Here is a 21,538-nt window from a genome sequence, read left to right on the forward strand (position 1 = left end):
ATGAGCAAGCATCAAGAAATGCCTAATGAACACAAACTCTGCCCGCATCTGAAACCCTAGAAGAATCCCTAAGGAACCAGGCACTCACCATCATCCCACATTCCCAACCTCCACAGTTACAAGCTCCAGCACTGAACTGGCACAAGCATGAATGCTGTGTCCTGCTCCCACCACTGCTTCCCACCAGCGAGGTACAACCTTGCCGTGGAAGGTCCTCCTCCATGCTGCCCCAGGTCTGCCAGCTGCAAGGTCTTGTTTGGATCCATCCACAAGTGAGTTACTCAGATAAACACGAGGCTAGATTTGAGCTGTTAGCAAATGCACACAAAGGCCCCCCCCCACACACCACAGGGCACAGCTCTGGTCAGGTTGACGTGCCTGCAGGGACACCTTGCAGGTCTGTCTCTAGCAGACTCACACAGGCAGAGCGCTCTCTGACCATCCCCTCTGTGTTTTGAGGGGTAGGGTATGGCCCAGCACCTAACAGCAGATTTCACAGGGTCCAGCCACTCCAAGCACAGCTGCAGGATCAGCCTTCCGTGACAGCTTTCTCTGTAATGAAGAGCTGTAACAGACAGTAAGAGCTGTAACAGACTGAATTGTGAGAGAAATTCCACTCCTTTTTTAAAATATTTTATTAATAACCCATTAGTTAAGGAATATAAGGACAATGTCTTCTTACACTTTAACACTAAAGAGTATTTTGTGGAGTAAGAACAGTCTCTGAAGAAAGAAAGTTATAATTAAGTACAGCATGGAACCAAACACAGACACAATCGTCAAACGAGATCAAGTTCTGGTTACACATCCTTATGCACTGTGTAGAAAATCAAATTTAATTTTAAAATACAAGCAAGTGAATACAATAACAGAACTAGATGGTAGATTTCTGCTGGACTAAACACCTCTTTTCTAATGTAAGTATTGATTAGAAAAGACACGATGATCCCTTCAAAATATCTATTTCTAATGAGATCAAAAACATACATAGTGCTCTATTAAAATGGTTGTTTTCTTACACAGCATGTTTCATGGGCTGATCTCAGGATTGTTAGCTAGTAATGCAAAAAAATGTCAAAACCTAGATTATAAGTTATCTCATTTGAACTATTTAAACCAGAACTTTGCTGTCTGTTAAGCAAGAAATCAAATCAACAAAAAGTTGAAAGATATTTTTATCCATGTGTTTCATGTAACAAGGAATTAAAAGAAATAAAAGGTTGAGAATTGTGACTCTCACAGCAGCATGGGGAATATACAGTTGTGTAGCCAAACGGTAACATTAATACTACAAAATTATGCCAGTGAGACAAACCTGACATTTTAACAATGTAAAACAATATGTACCAGCAAAAAGATGAACAGCAATAATCTTTAGTGTTACTGAAAGGAAGAAAAGGAAGAAAGGAGCCTGATGTATAAGAACATCCATTAAGTATGATGGGTAATTAAAGGTAATCAACAGTTTGTGTGCCTGTGAGAAATCTGCAAGAAAGCTACTTATTTCATGATAAAAAAATATATGCACTGGTTGTTTCAGCTTTACACATAAAATATGTATTATCTGTCTTCTTCCATTCATTTCCAGCTGAGACTAGAAAGGTCCCATATGCGTTCAGGACAGGAGGGACCTGGGGCACAGCTGAGTTAGACAAGGACACCCAGCGCTCTGCGTGGACAGAGAACAGCTTCGCTGCTGCCGGTCAGTGGTGATCTCTTAGCTCTGAGAGAACTGCCTTGATTTCTGTAGCTGAGGTCTGGCATACCAGTCCACGGCCACCACAGCACTTGGACATCCAAACACTGCCAGTTTCACACTCTGGTGGGGTGTAATGAGATCAGAATAAGCCTCAGCATGAGGAGACACAGTATTTTTGTGATGCATAAGCAGAATTGTTTGCACTCTGCTGCATCTCCCCCAAAGCTCTCAGAGCACATAAACTTGGTGGTTTTGTGATAGGCCCAAGGTAATCCAGGGGAATGGTGCTTGTGTTGGCTTCAGTGACAGGCAGGGATAGCTTTTAGGCAGATGAGCAATGCTCAGCCCATGGCTATACGATTGCTAAAGTCAGTACAGACAAAGCAGAGGGTGCGTGTACAAAGGAGCGCCCCAGAAACTGTGGCACCCTCCTAAATCAGCCACTGGACTATGCCTCCATCCCACAGGCCCCTGGATGGAAAGCTCAGGGCTGATGCATGATCTGCCGCAGGTACAGTGTCATGACAAGGAGCCAGGAGAACTCCAATGCCCTAGTCATACCCACTGCTGGCCAAACTCCTCCCAGTGCTGCCCTCCAGCAGCCGAGATGCTCAGCAGAAGCAGTCCTTCGGCATAATGTCATGCTTGCAGGCAGATGACTTGGTTTTAGAGATAAAAGGAAGTCACCAGGGGCTCCCTCTGGAGGGAGCTTTTTGGGGAAGGGTCCTTCTCCCTTTCTGCACATCAGCAGTGGTTGGTGCGGCTTGCAACAGGATCTGTTCTGTCAGTGAGGAAGAGCAAGGACTTTTCCATGAAACTTGCTGCAAACTGAGGTCCAGCTGCAGAAATCTACCCCCACCCTCTGCAGCTAGTGCCCGATACTCCCCAGCTGGAGGTTTTATACCTCTGTAATTGCATCCGCTCCCATATAACTGTGAATTGCCCTTATTGCCTGCAATAACACTTCACTGCCTTATCTGTAACCCTGCTAAGTCATTGTGGCAGTGAGTTCTGGAGGTTATTTACACACTTCCTCTGCCCAGTTATGATTTCTTGCCTTTCTAGCTTCTTGCTCTGGTAGCACACACGCACTAATTCCTGCCAAGCCTGCTCAGTGGCACTGATTTCCAGTCTGTGCCACAGTCTTTCAGAGTCATGGCACTTCAGAGCATGGAACAGCATTTCTGAGACTCCTCAAGATACCAAGCAGGTGCTAGAGCAACAGAGCAAGTACAACGACTAGAAATACAGCCATTTATCAGAACAGGGTGTCATGCTGGGAGGAGATGCTGTAGGACGGGGAGAGGTGGAAGCTCCAATATCCTTCCCAACAGGGTATGTGGAGGCTTAGAGGTACTCCTCTGCCGAAGAGCTGGAGCTAACAGGGTTTGATGGAGGACTGCAAGGACACAGGCTGGTCCAGCTCCACTCCAAACACAGGGCATACTGTGACATGGCTCTTCACAACAGAAGCAGGGATAGGGTGCTGGTGGAACAAGGTTCTCCTTGCTGCAAGCAGCGGTATCTCAGTCCAGATTTCACCACAAAAAAAACCAAATCTAAAGTCTTTTACAGGATCTTAGGTCAGCACACAGCTCCCCATATGGCTTGGGAGGAATTTCAGTACAAAAAGAGGGAGATGGACATATTTTCCCTCATTTTTTAAACAAACAAATGGCCTGATCTCAGAATCCTCCAGGAAGGCAGAACATGTACCAAACACCCAATGAACAGAATTACCGATCCTTGTTAACCCCGAGGAGCTGGTCCAACGTGTAGCATTTGCAGTCAATATCTGCGAGCCTGAAACAGGGCAGAGACAGGCTAAAGAAAAGCTAGAGAAAAGTTCACCCCATACCAGCAGGCCAGGCTGAGAGACACGTCACCAGTAAGCAAACAGTGTCAGCAAGAAAGAGTCACTGGATGATTTTCAAACCAGACTGACTGGTATGAGACCAAAAATTTGATTTTAATTTTTAAGCTCTGGTGGTGCTCTGCTCTTAAAAAAAAAAACCAACCAACCAAAAGCACTTTGGCCAGGACTCTCAGAAGTAACTGGAAAATGTCACTTATTCATCCAAAGCCTTCAGCAAGTCCACTGCTTACAGAAGGCTGAGAGCTGCTCTCTGGAAATCAAAATCATCCAAGATGTCTCTGTTTGGGCACAAAAGAAAAAAAAAAGAAATAGATGTCCCCAAGATGGCAAGTTACTTCTACAATTGTTGGTTCTTTTTTCCCCAAGATCACGAATTAATTTTGAAATTGTTGGTTCTTTTTTCTCTTTGCTAGTATAAGCTTGTTAGGGAAAGATGGATCAACATCCCACCAGCTGAAGCAGCCTCCTTTGGCCAGCTCCTGCAAAACACAGTCCTACAGAGAAACACAACCCAACTCTCCAGCTGTAGGGAAGGTGTCCTACAGCAATACTTAGAAACAAAGCAAGAGAGATATCAGATCTGCAGCACTATGCATTAAAAAAGGGTCAACAACCAGTGCAAACATATTCTTTAGGAAAAGGCAGTATAAGAATAAGTTAAAACCTATAGTGGACTATAACAAAAGAGTAGATATACTGCTTTTTTTCTCCAACAGACATGAGGTAGTTGTGTTGTTAGGGAGGAAAAATAAAGTAAGAGAGAAGTAGTAAAAATGCTACTCTATACCACACACTACTCCACTTTATAAAATTAAATAATATAAAGATGTTCCAAGGAAATAAAAATACATGTTGTACATTAAAAGGACAGATGTGTACCTAAAATATTAGGTACAAGAACCTACATAAAGCAAAGTCTAGGTTGGTGAAATGACCCAGACACTGAAGAAGGTTCTATATAGTACAAGTTGTTAGAGGCACTCGTAGAGTGTGTAATAAAAGGCCACTATGTCAGCCTGCTAGTAATAGTTACTGCGGTAGCGTACAAAGAGAGCCTTATAATCCTTTTTAACCACGGGAGGGCAGAAAAGGCTGGTGGTTACAGCTCACTGAATTTGTTTGTGTTGGCTTCCACCCCCTTGTGGGACGACTCTGGCAAAATTCATCCCAACGCTGCGAGGCAGTAGGTAGTGCCAAGGCTCTCCCTGGTGAAGAGACAGTTGAGAAGAATCGCTCAGTGTACCCTGCCTCTTACCAGCATTAAAAGACGTCTTGCCAGTTGCCTCGAGGACTACGGCTAAGTGACAACCCCAGTCTAATGCAGAAGGCTCTGTTCTAGCCGTGGTTTCATGTCAGACTTTGACAGATGGCTCAATCCTGCTCCCATTAACACCAAGTTACTCGTCATATTCAGCAGGAAAAAGATGAGCCCTTACCAATCTACCTACTGATTTTCTGAAGGCAATATGTACAGCTGACAGGTCCAAATCCTGTTCTGGTGAGATGCTGCACCTTCTTAGCTCCTGCTGGGCTCAGTGAGTCAAGGGCATGCAGTACCTCACAGGGACAGGCCCTTACTAGCGCTTCTAGCTCTCCCATGATCAAAATCAGATTAGTTCACTCTTTAATGATTGTGGACACATGCCATGTTCTCAGATGCTGAGGATGAACTGGTTAAACCAGAGTTACTATAGAGGGTGCCCTCCTCTGGGGCTGGGGAAAGCAATTGGCACTTGACTGGCTGCACATCCCCCCTGCCTTCCTGGATGGAGTCCGAATCTCCACTCTCCACTGAATCCAGACTTTCCCCATGCCTGTGGAAGCCATTGGTGAGCCCACGGATGCAAACGGCCTCTGTTTTGTCAGTCTTTCTGCCAGTACATAACAGCTTGTCCTGGGCCTGAACTTCAGAATTGCCCGTGCAGTCCACCAACACTTGGCTAGCATCCTGCTGGGTGCTGGGAGAGCCGGGAAGAGCCAACTCTCCGGAGGGGAGCTCTTCAGGCTCCTGGTCCTCAGTTTCTGTCTCTTCGCTCTCGAGGGTGTGCAGCTGGGAGTCGTAGTCTCTGTCAGAGGCTGAAAAATCAGAATGGACAATGACCTCTGCTTCCACTTGGTGGAGGCTGGCTGGCAGGTGGCTTTTCTTTGCTTCATTCTGTTACCAAATAGGGGAAAATTATAAAAAAAAAAAAAAAAGAGAAAGAAAAAAAAGAGTAAAGTAAATGAAATTCAGATAATTGAGGCTGTGACACAACCAAGCACTGAAATTTATTTCTTTTTAATCCCACAGAGTGCAATGGGATGTACACGTGCCTCTATTGAGCATTATCTTGATGTGTTTCTCAGAGTTGAAGTCTTAAGAAGCATCTCAAATCACCTCAGGATCATTATTCCTGTTTTACATTTGGGAAAGCAAGTCCCAAGGGAGTGAAGTGATTTGCACACAGCTTCTTGGCAGGCTGGAGCAACTATTCCTCCAAGCCTCTGTCAAAGACCACATTTTCAAAACTCACCAGTCTGTTTTCATATTAAGGGCCAGATTTCTAGAGGATGAGCGGGGAGTGCTCTAGGAAACTGGCTTCTGAGACAGCTCACGATACAGACCCCACAGTAGATACCAGGTCTCCTTTCACCTTCGTGGTTTAATTTTGGCCACGTACCACAAAATGTTTGTTTGTTAGAACCCTGGTCACAGCTTGCAAAAGTTGGTGTACTTTCAAGCACTTTAATTCAGAAAGAAAACTATCAGTTCTCCTCCACAGTGTTTAAGCAGAGTTCAGGCTACAGGTCTCCACAAGTCTGCTAGATTATAATTCAATAATTTAACAAACAAATTATTTTGGAAGCTCACAAAGAGCTATCTAGGCAATCAGCGCTCAGATTCTGGGCTGAGTGTGATTTAATAGCAAGACGACAATTCAAAGTATGGAAGTGATATCCCATGTGTAATTTGCACTTTGTGTTGAAGCCAACTTCATGCGTCATTTACATATTTTAACACTTTTCTCCTTTTGTTGACAAACTCTGATGGGTAAGCTGTGCTGTAAACAGTGCCCTGTAATTGGGTTGTAAAACATTGTCTTAACTCTATCCACGGTGTTAATTACATCCTGTGTATAATTGATTTTCACACTACTATCTAGGAAGGAAACATAGGTAAGTTACTTATAAGTATTTGCTGGGGGTGGAGGGATGGGGGGTGAACTTTTTAAAACAATAACCAAAGAAATCTTCGGGTTCAGAGTCAACCTAAGCAGGTGTCAGCTTGCTTTGCTGAGACTGTGGCACGAACATCAAAATCCTTGTACAAACTCTCCCAAACACAGGAGTGCATATTTTTTCTAATGAAGCAATATCAGAAACAGGATTTCCTCCCAATCTATGCACCCACATACAGATGACAAGTGCAGTGGAAGTTGTTCTACCCTATCTGGAGGAGGAGTTTAAATCAACCCTTGATCTTTTACTCCTTTTACAGGCAAAAATGCAATCCCTCCTTCAGGCGAGCACACTGTAGATCTTAATGACTGTGCTGAGCATTGCAGCTCCTAACTCATTCGGCAGGCTGCTTGTTGCTTGGCCATAGCAAAGACCCAAAGCAGACTGCTGCTGCCTGGCTTCGGTTCCTCGGGAACAGGACTGCCACAACCCTGCTGACAACCAAGCTGTCTGACCCCACTTGACCATCACCAAAAGAACAAGCCCACAGCATGGGCCCTCAAGGGCTGGCTGGAGTCAAGACAGATGATCGGGGAGAGTTGAGGCTTTGAGTGATGCTTGGAAAAAAACCCAAACAGCTTATACTCAAATCCCATCAGTCTCACTGGCATACACTCCTATACCCAGGAAAAAAAAATAAAGCCATGATCAGCCAACCAAAGCTAGCTTAGAGAAGAACATTTTCTCCTGTGCTGTGAAAAGGAGAAAGGGAGATGGGAAACATAAATGGAAAAAACACATCAGAATACACAAGTCAATAAGCCACCGCAGACACCCACCATCACAGCATCGTAAACCAGAGCTTGTAACAAAAGCTTCTGTCCTGCACTGGAAGGGAGCTTCAGTGATCCATTCACAGCAGAGAGAGGCTCTTTTGTGATAGTGTCCCCATATCTGGCTATGCTGTTTGTCCAGGGCTGGTTGGCTGATTTATTCCATGAAGACTGCAGAAGAGAAGTGGGAGGAGAAAAGATTTGATTATCACAGATACAGATTCTTATCCTCATAAACCTGAAATGAGAAGCAGCTTGAAAAAGGAAACTGCAAGCTGTGAAAATACCACGGTGTTAGAAGATGCAAGTTAAATGCAGAGAACACTTCTGATAGCATCAAAATAAAAATGCTCATTGGAATGGACTTACACAGTCACTGCATTAGAACAGGCTTTATTGCTCTGTTACATGGTCTAATGCAGAGCAAGTGGATAAAAGTTGCCAGATGGTTCACAACTGGTTGCATAAGGGGCTTTCCACCGATTCTCAAATTTTGAGGCCAACAGGTATATCATGGCACAAGATATCATTTAAAGGTCCACTGAAATCAACTTCCTGCAAAGCTGCGAACAACTCTGAGCAGCATGAGCCTACTGAAAAATACGGCAAAGCCGGAAAGGAACAGGGATGGTGGAAACGTGGAGCTGAATGATTATACTATTTGCTTTGGCACAAGCGATGCTCTTGCAGCATGGAGAAGGACCCTCACCCATGTGCACTGGCACATGTGCTCCAGTAAGAGTTGAAGACAATGCTAAACTGCTCACTCTGAGGTGCAGACAGATTTCCTGCTCTAAGCTAGGGCTTGGGTAAACACTCTGCCATTCCCCATCAATAGAGGCACAAAACTGGGGGCCTTTTTTTTTTTTAATTTTTTTTTTTTTTTTTTTTTTGCAACAGACCACCAAGCAATTCTTAGCTCAGCTTTAAATCCCCTGGGCAACCAGTGTTACCTTGTTTGTAGATCTAATTAAATTATATGGGCTGAACGCAATTTGTTCTGGGTTCTCTCAGCTTCCCCTTGCAATAAACTGTTGAATGCACACCTCTGTGTATGGGAAATGTGTGCCTTTAAGAGCTGAAGTTATTTAACAGCTCAGACTATTAGTTCACAGGCAGAAAAGTATTTTCTTTCCAGGTTTTGATTTTATTGGGCTGTCCTGCATTTACCTGAGCTCAGCCTTGTTACTGACTCGCATACATATACATATATACACGCAGATGCACACTCAGATTTAAGGACCACATGAGCCAGTTATCTCAGGGCTCATTCCACAGATGTTACATGTTGCCTGGATAGAAGCAAGAGGATGACACGAGGCTGAAGTGAAGAGAAAACCCTGGCCTGACACAACTGCAAGTGTGCATGTGCATACAGAATACGGGTGGTGTGGGCATGATGGCTGTGTAGGGTGAAGATATAGGGCACATCTATTCAAACCCACTAACCATCTATTGCTCACTGTCAGGCAGGAGAAACCCAGGTTTCTGCTCTGCATATGTGGCCACTACTTACACGGGTCAGATCTATTCCAACAACAGTCAACATAGCACGAGTCCAGCCAAGACGGCAAGGAGACTTCTGACATCAGCCTGACCTTGTGTAAGTCATTTGACCTCCTTGTGCCTCGGTCCATCTGGCTGGAAATTAGGTAGAAATACATGACCAGATGTTGCATGTGAGCCAGGCATTCCTAAGTCAGCTATTTGGCAAGAAGCAAATGCTACCTCGTGCTGTTGGTGCTGGCAGAAGGCATATTAAAGCGCTCACATATGTGCTGAAGGGCTGCCTGAGCCTTTCCCGAGCACTCTCATCCACCCTGACTCAAGTGCCAAGGGGGCTCAACACCTTGCAAGAGTCAGAGCAGTATTACATCCAAGCACTGACCAACCCCAAGTCATAGGAGCTCTGCTGCTGCCTCAGGATCAAACCTTAAGAAAACAAGTAGTAAAGGGTCTCATTTATATGACAGCACCCTGCAGAACAGTGATGTCCAAACCTAGCGCTGTGGATATCAAGCATTCGCTAATTTAGAAGTGGATGCTGGAGGCAGCATCTTTGCCATTCCTCTCTCTGCGATCCTCAACAATATATTCTGAGCCAAGAACGTTCCCTAATTGCTCCCTTTCTAAGTGGACAATCATTAAACTACACTTTAATAGCAAGAAATCAACCAAGCGATCAAACACAGCTCACAGTAAGGAATATCACTACATGCGAGTGCTCAAGGAACGTGTTCAATTTGCTTCTGCTGCCGTCTGAAAGGCTTTCTGCAGCTACATTGCTGACTGATGGCTTCTGTGCCTTTTCCAAGGAACATACGTTACTGAGCAAATACTGCCTGGAAATTTCATCGTTGAACCTACACAAATATGCACACATGCACACAAATGTGTGTCCTATTATAGATGCTTACATGCATATTTGCTATCAGAAAGATCTTAGCATCATACGCATACACACACACACAGAGCAAACTTGAAAACCTTCTTGCAGGCATCTTGTGAATACCAAAAAACATGGAAAGAAACAGGCAGCTTTACTGCAATCCCCAATGGACCATCTGTTAGCGGAAATGTCAATCTGCCATGTTTACATAGGTTTTGATGACTCTGGGAACAGCCTGTTCAGCTCTGGCTGAAATTGGCTGCAATGAAGAACAAACTTGTTTTGTACCAGTTTGCAACTTTCAACAAACAGAAAAAACCATCAGCCACACAACATGGCCTATTTCCCACATGTTGTTCAAGCACATTATGTTTGAGAGGAAAAAAAATAAAATCCCTCTTGAGGCTCAGTCTCCAAGGTTGGGCAGCAGCAATTAACTCTAGGTCTGTTTTCATCACAGACCTGAAGAAGGTCTTGTGTGCCTGAAAGCTTCTCTGCTTTTTTAAGCAGTATCTTTTGGTGTAATAAATGATACAATTCTTTCTACTCAAGGGGAGCTAGTGAATGGCTGAAGGAAGGAAATGTTCTCTTGGCTTTTACAATAGAATAATGAAGGCAAGGAGTGTCAGTCTAATACTAATTTAAAGAGGGAAAAATCCCTTTGTCAATTTGCTGCAAACACAAGAATGAAAACCAATAAAAACATCTTCCAGTAAAAGGTGTTTCCATTACAGCTAAATCCTTATCAAAGCAAACAAGCCTTTTAATTTTAGCCTTTTTATAGAAACTCTGACTGGTAAAAATGTGCCTAGATCATGTTATGTTTTCAGAGACAATTAATGATTTGAAGCAAATACATGAGCTGAGAACGAACACGTAGGAAATGCTGATATTGAAACCTTCTCTGTTTTATGAGGATGGCTATTTAAACTAGCTTGAAATCCTGTGCAGAACAAAGCTGAGGACATTTCAGATGTGCTCAGCTTTTAAGGGTGTCATAGTGGAAAGAAAGGATTCATTGCTGAACGGCACCACAGAGGTTGGTGGGAGTGGAGAAGCTCCATGTTATGCAAACATACAGGCATCCCTGCCTGCAGCTGCACCTCTAAACAAGATGCAACATAATACAGACCTCTCCCCCACCTGAGACAAGGGGACGTTCTGCACGTCACACCAGATAAAGGAGATTCTCTGCTAGCTCTCAACAGAAGCAGAGCTCTCATCTAAGACTTTTCAGAAAACACTGGGACTTCTTTTCCACACAGAAAAGTTCCAACATGAAAATGACAAACAATCCGGGTAGATCCAAGTTCCCTGATGCATTACAGCTTTTTGATCTCCAAGTCATAGGGATGCTTCATAGGAAATGCAGTCCCCATGGGGAGAAGGCCCACAGGGAAGAAGCAGGGCAGCAAACGAGGGAGGTTCCAGCTCGCAAGAAGCACAACGGCAAACATTTCCTAGCCAAAATGCTTGGGTTTGGCTTCATTCAATGAAAAGCTAAGTCTTCCATGGAAAGCAGATGCCTTTTAACATCCTCCCCCACCCCCTAAATTGCTTGGCCCAAAAGCAGCAGTGACAGAGATGTCTGAAGCAGAGCCATTTTATCATCCTCAGTCCATCTGTCAGGGAAACAGAGCTGCATCGCCACAGCCTGCGCATTACAGTGTCATTTATAACATGGGCTACTGAGGGCATCAGTCTGGGGGTCACTTGAAAGGTGAAGAGAGTAAGAGAGGAAAATCACTTGTCAGTGTATTTACAAATCCTTGTGTGTGACCACTGGGAAAAACACAGAAAGGAAAGAAAAAGGCCCACTAAATGGCCAAGCATACTCCTGACTAATGGAGCTGTCAGCCTTCCAGAGGGGGCCTGTGCTGAGAGCTCGGCTGCAGCAGCACCGCGTCATCCTGCTAGCAGGGGCAGGGTGGCCAGGCGGCTCCTGTGGGCTGTCCAGCAGCACAAAGACTGTCCCACCTTCCACTTGCACCATCCTGCACCCCCAGCATTACTTGTAATGGCTCAAGAGGAATCATGGCCCTACGTTTGGAGGAACTGGTGATCTTGACTTGAGAACGACCGAGGGGACTTCTCGAAACCCTTGCCCACGATTCTTTGCAGAAGTCGGTTCAAATCTCAGCATTGTTAAAGTCTTCCTGCCCTTGGTCTCACTGGTCTCCAGTCCCCACACCTGCAAAGTGACATTCACTCACTTCTGACTGTTTGTGGCACGGGGACAGTCCCTTCTTTGTGTTTGTACATCTCCTAACAACACTGAGCCTCCGATCTCCACTGGAACCTCAGACTGCCACAAGAATAAAAACAATAAAGAATAATCCACAAAATGCTAAGTAACAAGCCAGCATGTGAAAAGCCTGCAAGCATGGCAGCATCTATCACTGCCACTGCTAATTGTAAGCGCCACCCAACCAACAAAAAAGAGGTTTCAGGAGCGTAACCTGAGGACAGAGAGGCAACTGGAGGTCACATGGGTCTGGAGCTGCCAGTTCCTTGGCATCACAGCTATACAAACCTGCCCAAGAGTGGCAGCAGCATCAGACTAAGTCTGTCCCAACCAACAGCCTGAGCTCTGTGGTGACATGATATGCTATTAAATAAAAGGGATCCTTGAGATATTTATTCACTCCCTTTCTTTATTGACTAGGACTGCAAGTGATAGTACCTGAGCTAGAGCACCCCGGCAGCTTCCCCTTGCCAGGCTGGACCAGGAATTTCCTTCCACAAGAATTTTCTCTTTCCTGTGGCTCTACCACATTCCTTGCTGCGGGTTTTCAAAGCCCCAACCACACACAGCATGAGAGAATAAAAGAGAAGGCAACAAAGGCAGCTGGTCATTCTAGGGTACAAAGCTCCTAGCCACACTCAAGCAGGACCTGGGAGAGTTTTGGCAGCCTAGCTGAAACGGCCACTGGAAGAAGCTATTCGCAGTGTACAAGACAACCCAGGGAACCTACAACCTGCTCTTGGGCCTTGGCTAGTAGCATTTGGTCTACAAGCAGGGAGATGCACAAACCCCTAGCTGCACCTCACTCTGATTTACATCTGTTGTGGGGACCAGGCATGCGTGCACTGGTCCAGCCATGCTCATGAGACCTGCCCAGCTCCTTCACCACCCTGCCAGGTAAAATGACATCGCTATCTGGACACATGGCCTCTTGGCAACTGCAGCATAAAGATGTTTTTGGCCTGAGTCTTTTCACTTCTCACTTTCACAGAGTATGGGGAGGATGCAGTGGTGCTCAGCGCTGGCTCAGGTGGCACTTCCCACAGGAACTGGGCAGTGGAGGGACCAGGGCCTCCTGCATGGAAGCACATCTCCCTCCAGTGCCCACTCCCAGCAACAACAGCCTGTTGCTCCTCGCCATCACTCGAGCTCTCCTTCACCTGCCAGGTCATCCTCACCAGCCAGCACAGGTGACAATATTGTTCTCTGGGTGGCTGCCTGCGGCTGCTCCTCAGTGATCCTTGCTTCACTATCCACACCCATCAGAAAACCAAGCTCTTTATTCTGCTGACAAAAATCCTCAATGAATTCAACTCCCAGTGGCCTTTCCCCATCCAATTATGGAGGCAGAGACACTACAACCAGAATTGCCCCACTCCCCAAAGCTCTGTTCTCTGAACATAACTCCACTGCTGGACACTGCCAGCCTCTGCGACAGACACTGGGGGCCCCAAGCTCTCAGGCTAAGCCTCGAGCAACCAGGCCTTGGCACTGCCCTCTCCAGCCCCTGCTCTGCACACATTAAAATCTTTGTGTAAACCTTTGCAGACAGGATTGTTGCTTTGGAAGAGAATCTGGATATGCTGCCCCTAGAAAGGCCTCCCAAGGGAGGGAACTTCCCCCCACCCCAACCTGTTCTTGGGGTAAGTCACCATCACTGAAAACATTTGTTCCTTATTTAACAGAAAAAGCTGTAGGAAATTCCTCACACTCTTTGGCTTGGGTCCAGACAGGCAGCTACATTCCACCGAAATCCACAGATGTGGCTTGGCTGCAAACTGCCTCTCCTTCAGCTGAGTGCTGATCTGCCACAGCCCTTGGGGATGGCCAAGAGCATGGCTTCAGCTCACAGGACTATTAAAGCCCGCAGAAGACATTGCATTTCCAAAAGACCATACCTGCACTGCCACTAGCAGCAAGGATGGGTCTAGTGGTTAGCCAGGTATCCTGAACTCACCTTCCCCTGGTGACACATGAGCGCATCATTGATGCAAACGTGAAATCCCATGCGCTCACAATGCATTTGTTTTACTGAACCTCCTAATTACTTTACATGCTCTCCCTGGGCTACAAAGAGAGACATAAACAGATTAACTAAATTAGGCCAATTAAAGGTTCCCTAATGGAATGAAATGTTTCAGGCAAGCTTGAGAGAAGAAATAGGCAGGGAGGAATGAAAGACAATGCAATGTCAGGCAAACCAAGCAAGGCAGGAAAAGACTACTTCAAAAAACAAGGTTCACAAATAAAACAATTTTACCTCTTGTATATCTTCAAGGGTATTCCAGTGAACACGCTATTTATGGACAAAGCTCCTTTTACTCTAAGCAAAAAGAGTATTCTGGAAGGCAGAGCATCTACTCTAGACATCACGCTTTCTCACACCATCTATATGCCACAGCAACAGCAATAGTGCAGCTTTCTGCAGCACTAAGTTTGGTACTGCTGCTCTGGGCATGAGGGGCCACTGTCCCAGGAGATGAAAAGGGGTGGTAGATGGCACAGGGATCCCAAACTTCGGTCTGACAGCCAAGACTGAGCCAGTCAGTTTTACAGAGAGGGAAATGCATGGCTGCCCAGCACCAGCCTGCAGCCAAGACCACCGACACTTTGCAGAGCCAGGACAGCATCAGACCCTGGCTTCCCAGCAGTGGCACACCAAACAAAGGCTCTTGCCTAGGGTGGGAGCCCAGTCACCACATGCCTGGGTCCTTACCTTCCTCTTCCCATGGACAATGTCCTCAGGGAGGCTTGTGTGGATGAGGCTGTGCACTTCCGTCAGTTCTGTGATGTCCCCCAGGTGCATGGGTGCATCCTCCGGGACTGGGGACATGAGGGACTCTAGCTCATGTGAGTCCAAGGTGGCACTGGGAGCTGCCACCCCTTGCCTGCTCCGGTGGTAGTAAGTGTGGTTGCTGGCTCCCTGGGAATCCAGGTCTGGCAGGGCGTCCCTGAGGGAGAACAAGCAAGAGTTGACATCTCTCATGAGCCTCACTTTCCTCTGTCCCAAACAGCCACAGACTGCCAGATAAAGTGATTCCCTCCAGGCCACTCAGCCTGTCCTTGTGGAAGTGACCAGGCCCAAGCCCCTGCCCTGACGCTCCTGAGGAAGACGATCCTCTATCCACAAGCTATTGTAACAGCTTTCACTGCCATAGCCTCTCCCCAGCTGCATCTCTTCACCACCTTCACTAATCCTAAAGCTCATACAATGCATGGTGCTGGATGCAAAGCCCTCCCTCCCCTCGCCAGTGGATCACAAGGGCAGCAGACAACACGGGTCCCAGCACTAGAGCAAGGGCTCTCTAATCCCTGCCCGTGGGGAGTTGTGTCACTTCTGTCATCTCTACTTTACAGATAAGAGGTGCAACAGGACAGAAAAGTTTGGCAGCCACATTAGGACAAGAATTCAGAAGCTGCTTGTTGCTAGTCCCAAGATCTGCTGCCAGCTCAAAGCTCTTCTCAACAACTAAGCTGGTTTCTGATCATGGTCTTTCCAAATGCTTGTGGCTGGATTCAGACCTCTGCGATAGCAGGGGGCTTTGGGCTGAGCCCAAACCTCCTTAAACCAGCCTGTCATTCACTGGAAAATCTTTCATCATTTTCCCAACTGAAAGTTAACAAACCCTTTCCAAATATCCTTAGAGCTGTCCAACCTCAGAAGCAGAATACTGCCCACACTAATGGACACAGATAATAATCTGGCAAATAGTGTTTTTCCCTTTTTTTTTTTTCTTTCTCTGAAAAAAACCCCTATTAGTCTAACAACGCAAATTAAAAAGAAACTACTGAGAAAACAAATCAGTGAAAAGACCATACTAAATATGTTCCTTAGCCAGCTAGCACTCCCAAGACTCAATCTTTGTATTAACTGATGTCATACACCACATCCCAAAGAGCGGAGCTGAACACGACAAAGCAGCTCAAGAGTGTTTTTTGTTTCCTTCCACATCAGCCTCCTTTACCTCCTGCAAAGGTGAAGTGACACCTACCTCTGCTTGCTGTTGCGGAAACTGGCACACATGCAGAAAAGTATGCAGAGTAGCCCCAGACAGACTCCCACAATGATTCCCGTGACAGAGTGGATATCCAGAACATCTAGTAGAGGAAGGACAGATTCATCATTTCAACTGCTAGCAGGAGGAAAATACAAAGTGTCTGATGTTCAGAGAAGCACCAGCTTCACTAAAACCTATAGGTGATGCCTCTATACACATAAAGAAAGAAGATTACTTAGCAGTGAAAATTTAGAGCAGCTTAAAACAAACTGGCACCTAAGCACATTCATTAATTTCACACTACGCAAGCCTAACAGAAAGGCAGCAAGACGCAGGTTGCATGTGCCCTTCCATAGGAGCTGGGATAGGGAAGAGAAACGAAGTTCAGCTGTGGGATGGGTTCTGGAGCTGCCTGAGGGCTGTGGAGCTGCACATCTGAGGACTCCACTGTGAACCTCTGCACTGGCCTACACACAGTCGCATCTTGCATCCTGCACAGTGACATCAGGCAATTGCTTGGCAAACAGAAATGCCACTGCTGACAAATCAGTCTTCAGCAATGCAACTCACTTGTACTGGGACAAAGGGGAAATTCGTACCAGACAACTTCTCCCGGAGGGTGTGCACATCCTTAACGTTTGAATAGGGACCAGATCCCACAACTGTCTTTGCTCCCATCTTGAAGAAGTATCTGGTATCACTTTCCAGGCCATGCACTTCAGTGCTGAAGATATTTCCTGATCAAAAGCAAGTAAAAAAGAGGTTTAAAATATGCAGTTTCAAGAGTATTCAGACGCTGCAGCAAAGCAGCAGTGGAATTCTGTTGGACCCTCAGAAGTGAGGGATTTTTGTGTCATGAGCTCTAAGAGGTAATTCATACACCTCTTTGGTATTAATGAACTTGCTGCTTAAAGAGCTGATCATACAGACTGCATGTGGTGTTGCTGGCATACGTTCTCCTAGGAATTACTGGCTGCCAGCCTGTATCTGCAGGATGTTTGCCGGATGATAATGGCTATTTCAGCCCTAGACATGTACGATTTCACATCTCAGCAGTCATGTCCCTGAAGTCTCCTATATGACCAGGACAAGGCCCAGCATATGCTCCAAGAAAGCTGGCAGCATGAGCTCTTGAATGTTTATTTGTATGTGCTCAAAGTGAGGCAAAAATCAGGGCAAGAGGACTGACCAACTGGCTTTGTAGGCAGGGAAGAAGGCAGGAGGAGGAGGACCTGGTGGGGTATTACAGTACCTCAAGGAGGCTCACCTTCTCGTGTCAGCAAGGTCCACATGTCATCTGGCTGCGTGTTGTTGGCATTATATAGGATGAGGTACTCCACAATGATGCCATTGGGCTCGACAGGGGGGCACCAGTGCACCTGGACAGCATAGGGGTTGAGCGGGTGCAGCCGCAGGTCAGATGGAGGAGTTGAGGGACCTAGTAGAGACAAGTAAAGATCCAGCGTGAACAGCAGAAAAGAGAGGGAGAGCATTCAACCTGCAGAGCATGACAACTGCTCTGTGCTTTCTCTGAATCTTTCTCAGTGGTGCCACAGCCATGTTTGCAAGCATGAAATGATGGGTGACCTGAGTAGCCAGACACCTCATCCAAACAAGCTGTGGAGAGTGCAGAGAGGAGGCTGCTGACCCCAATACAGGGCGGTACTCGTGCATCATGGCCAACTAGCCAAGGGAAACGTGACAGTGCTGAAGAAGCCACATAGCATAGTTTGAGACTGTGCAACATTGCTCATCTTTGAGAAAACATTCCCAGCACACACTTGCTCCTTGTTGCTTTCTTCTGCATCTTCTCCAAAGCCCTGCTTGCGTTGCAACTAGTCCCAGCTAGGGGCAGGATACACAACACCTCCAAAGGCCATCGATATTGCTCTGTGAAGCTGAATACTGGAGAAGCTGTCACAGAGTAAGGAGCTAACCCACTGCAGCTCTCAGGATCATCTCTGCCTCCCAGCCTTCACCAGGCCTGAAGCTAAGAGGTGGAGGTCTTATTGGAAAACCAGGCTGGTCAAGGCCCTCTTGTTCTGACAGTGATATTCAGTACTGGGGAGGACCCAGCACTTAAGCAATGCATTATCAGCTCTCTGTAACGAGCAGAATTTCTCTGAACCCAGAGTCAACCCTACAGTAACAGCAATCATTGCCCCAATTCTCTTTACATGCTCCTCTCTGTTTACAAAGCAGCACTTCTTTAATGGGCTTAGGAATGCCACCAGGATGCTTAGCGGCTCTCGGCATGTACTCAGGCGCATCATAGCTTAGAGGTGATCTGAGATCACATCTCTCAGGGGCACATTAGGAGGGATTTGATAAGAGATTCAGGGAGAGCCAGGAAAAATCAGGATTCAATTCCCATAAATACTCACGGTCAGGAAGGGTGAATCGCTCCACCACGCTGCCGAAGGGCCCATCAATGCCAACACCATTGGACTGCACGGCAAACTCATACCTGGTGTAGGGCTTCAACCCACTAATGAGAATGTCTTCATCCGAGCTGCCAAAAGAGGACACATTCATAAGGCCACAAACCCTAGATGGTTCTCCCACTGTCACCCTGATACCTTACCAGGAACACTGTAAGAGATTATCCTAACTCTTAGAGTATTTGATTTTTCACCTAAAGCTTCATCTCCTGCAGTCATGTGAATGCAAGAGCACTCAGCTCCCACATACAGAGCAAAGCAGGCTCCCAGCCTCCAGGACCATTACTTGCAGAGAAAAGCTTGAAAACACAGCCTGGTTATAGGCTGAAAACCTGCATAGGAATCCACATTTAAAATACTTCCCCAAATTATTATAACTGTATAAACTCTAGCAATTTTTAAATCAAAGTTGTGAGGACCATCTCACAAATCATGAATGCTTTGAGACTGGCCATAACTGCACCTGGCTATGTTATTAACACAGAAACAAGCATGTAAGGTCCAACCAGAGCAGAAAAGATGCAGAGACTGGCCAGTAAATGACCCCTTGGTATTCAAGTCATAGAAAAGTCCCAGTGACACATTTCAGCAGTTCTAAATATGTCTGTGACCAAGGCAGGCACTTCCCAGCATGTGAAACACCCAGGATTTTGCTCAGTACTGGAACTTCCATGCAGGTTCCTCCTGCCCTGTGTTTATTCCTGACATGAGCAGATGAATGCATAGCATCCCTCTTTACCTTGTGTAGTATGTAACAAGAGAGGCGTTTTTCAGGCCCCAGGGGCTGAAGCGCACAGTGTAGTTGACAATTTTAACTGTTGTAAAGTCAGGTTTCTTCCACCTGAGCCATATGGAAGTCGAGCTGTTGGACTCTGCATAGACTTGGACTGGAGGCAGCGGAGGACCCTTCTGCACAGGGGGATCTATGGTGCAAGACAAAAAGAGAAAAGAGATGTGGAGACATAAACGACAGTATGGCAAGGAACAGACACAGAAAACATGGAATAAAACAGGTCTAGGTTGTGAAGCCTGCACTGATATACTAGCCCCCAGTGTAAGCCTAGATGCCCAGCTTAGCTCTTCTGTGCATGCAGCGGTCCACGCTTTTCCTCACATGTGGGAAAGATCACGAGGATCCATGCACCAAGGTGGTGGTGTACTACCATGGAGCACTGGAGGCCAGCTTCAAAGCTACCTACCTGACAGGCCTGCATCAGGGTAAGGAGGAGCCGAGACTGTTCACCATCCCACAACAGACTGGCAGAGCTGAGAATGGAGCCTAAGTCTTCAGGGCTTTTACTTTCTTTGTAACACTGCAAAAAGTCTGGCATGCTGATAATTCACATTCTTGAATTTTTATAACGTCACAGATGAAACCCAGGTTATTTGGCATTTCCAAGACCATCCCTGAGCCACTAACAAGGCCAGAGAGAACACAGTGAAGTCTATCCACACTCAGTAGAACAACCACTCTAATGAGAAGGGGGATATATTGCTTCTTTCTCTCCTTCCCAAGATAACTCCTCCAATGCAATTTGCAATGACTGTCAAAGGGAGTTTCCTCATACTGGGACCTTCCCCATTTTCATATTGTCCTTCTTCAAGTTCATCTTCTGTAACTTTACTTCTACCCTTCCTTTGAAGCCACATGCCAAGCAGAAGCGATAGACAACAAATGAAGGGCATTCCTCACCTACTGCTGTTGCAGGTGCCTTTTCTGTTTTGCCCTTCCAAACCGCTGCATAACCATCTTCGTGCTTGTTGAATGCCACCAGCTTCACCTCATAGAGTTTCCCAGGAGCTGGAAAAATCAATCAGGATTTGTCTGGGGTTATTTTTGTTACCAACCCTCCCCAGTTAGACATGTTTTCTTTGGTCTGACCAGCTTTTCTCACCATCCAAGAAAGCAGCTTGAACAGAGTTGTATTTGCTAAAAATACAGGAGGAAGCCGCCCTTCCACTTACAGGCTTTCCACATTCAAATACTGTCTCACTAGTGGTGCACATAACATTACAGCTACTCTCTAGGTCTCCCCTCGCTTTTTGCAGAAATTATCAGCAGCAAATGGACTTGGCCCAGCCACCAAGGGTTAACCATTGTCATGGCCTGTAGCACATCATCTCAGGATCTCCTGATCTTTCTCCCTTGCAAACTACTAAAGAAACCTACGCACGGTGACTGCTTTCTCTCTCCCATGCAAGTGGATGCACTGCAATGTTTATTCCTGAGGAGTGAGGACATCCTCTCCTCTCCAAAATGCACCTCCCATTTCTAAGGTCCTTTCTGATTTATTCGCTGCTGTGAGGATCTTCCTTCTGGTAAGTCCTCACACACTCTGATAAGTCACTGGCTGCTTTTGTTGTGTGGTGACGCTTTTGCCTTCACAGCAGAGTTTCTTCATTTGCAATTAGAAAAGCAACAGCATACACAAAACCCACACCAGAAACCTGAGGGTCCTCATTACACACTCTTCCCATCAGACAGCCATGTACTCTATGGGGAACCTCACACTTGGACCCAAACGGAGCTGCAGGGCAGGGACCTGTCTCCAGACAGTGCAGCCCTGGTCCAAAATTCACTTCCCTCTTTCCTCCAGCCTTTCATCAGCTGAAATACTCCTCTGCTGTGTTAAGTAACATCTGAGGGTTTTTTTTAATGGAGATGTTTAATCAAGGAAACAACTTGGGAGATACGAAGTTCTCAAATAAGACACTCGCCAGCTTCTCCCTTCAGCAGCCAGCCTATTCAGAAGCTCAGCAAGAGCAGTCCAGACTGTCTTTGGTTGCCTTGGCTGCAGCACATTGATGAAGTTTGTTAATTTGGGTTGTGCCTGTTCATTCCCTGCCCTGATAGATCACTGCTCTCTTTGCCAGACAATGTAAGCAAAAATAAAACCT

At 46.1% G+C, this 21,538-nt stretch overlaps 1 protein-coding gene across 5 annotated transcripts in view; it reads right to left on the reverse strand.

The window, feature by feature from the left end:
- Nucleotides 1-626: 626 nt before the first annotated feature.
- The window catches only part of IGDCC4 (immunoglobulin superfamily DCC subclass member 4), a 100,964-nt gene continuing 80,052 nt past the window's right edge, over nucleotides 627-21,538 (reverse strand). For 3 of the 5 annotated variants that reach the window (XM_049811570.1, XM_049811569.1, XM_049811571.1), the window contains 9 exons: nucleotides 20,334-20,441; nucleotides 19,380-19,563; nucleotides 18,584-18,711; nucleotides 17,467-17,637; nucleotides 16,799-16,936; nucleotides 16,194-16,299; nucleotides 14,918-15,152; nucleotides 7,574-7,738; nucleotides 627-5,730 (listed from right to left, as the gene is read on the reverse strand). In XM_049811570.1, the coding sequence (XP_049667527.1) occupies nucleotides 5,200-5,730; nucleotides 7,574-7,738; nucleotides 14,918-15,152; nucleotides 16,194-16,299; nucleotides 16,799-16,936; nucleotides 17,467-17,637; nucleotides 18,584-18,711; nucleotides 19,380-19,563; nucleotides 20,334-20,441 (1,766 nt within the window). In that variant the 3' untranslated portion in view covers nucleotides 627-5,199. The remainder of the gene's footprint in view (nucleotides 5,731-7,573; nucleotides 7,739-14,917; nucleotides 15,153-16,193; nucleotides 16,300-16,798; nucleotides 16,937-17,466; nucleotides 17,638-18,583; nucleotides 18,712-19,379; nucleotides 19,564-20,333; nucleotides 20,442-21,538) is intronic. The other 2 variants (XR_007507411.1, XR_007507410.1) reach the window with 2 other exon arrangements.

This window comes from Accipiter gentilis, chromosome 10 (genome assembly GCF_929443795.1).
Source record: "Accipiter gentilis chromosome 10, bAccGen1.1, whole genome shotgun sequence".
Classification (NCBI taxonomy): domain Eukaryota; kingdom Metazoa; phylum Chordata; class Aves; order Accipitriformes; family Accipitridae; genus Astur; species Astur gentilis.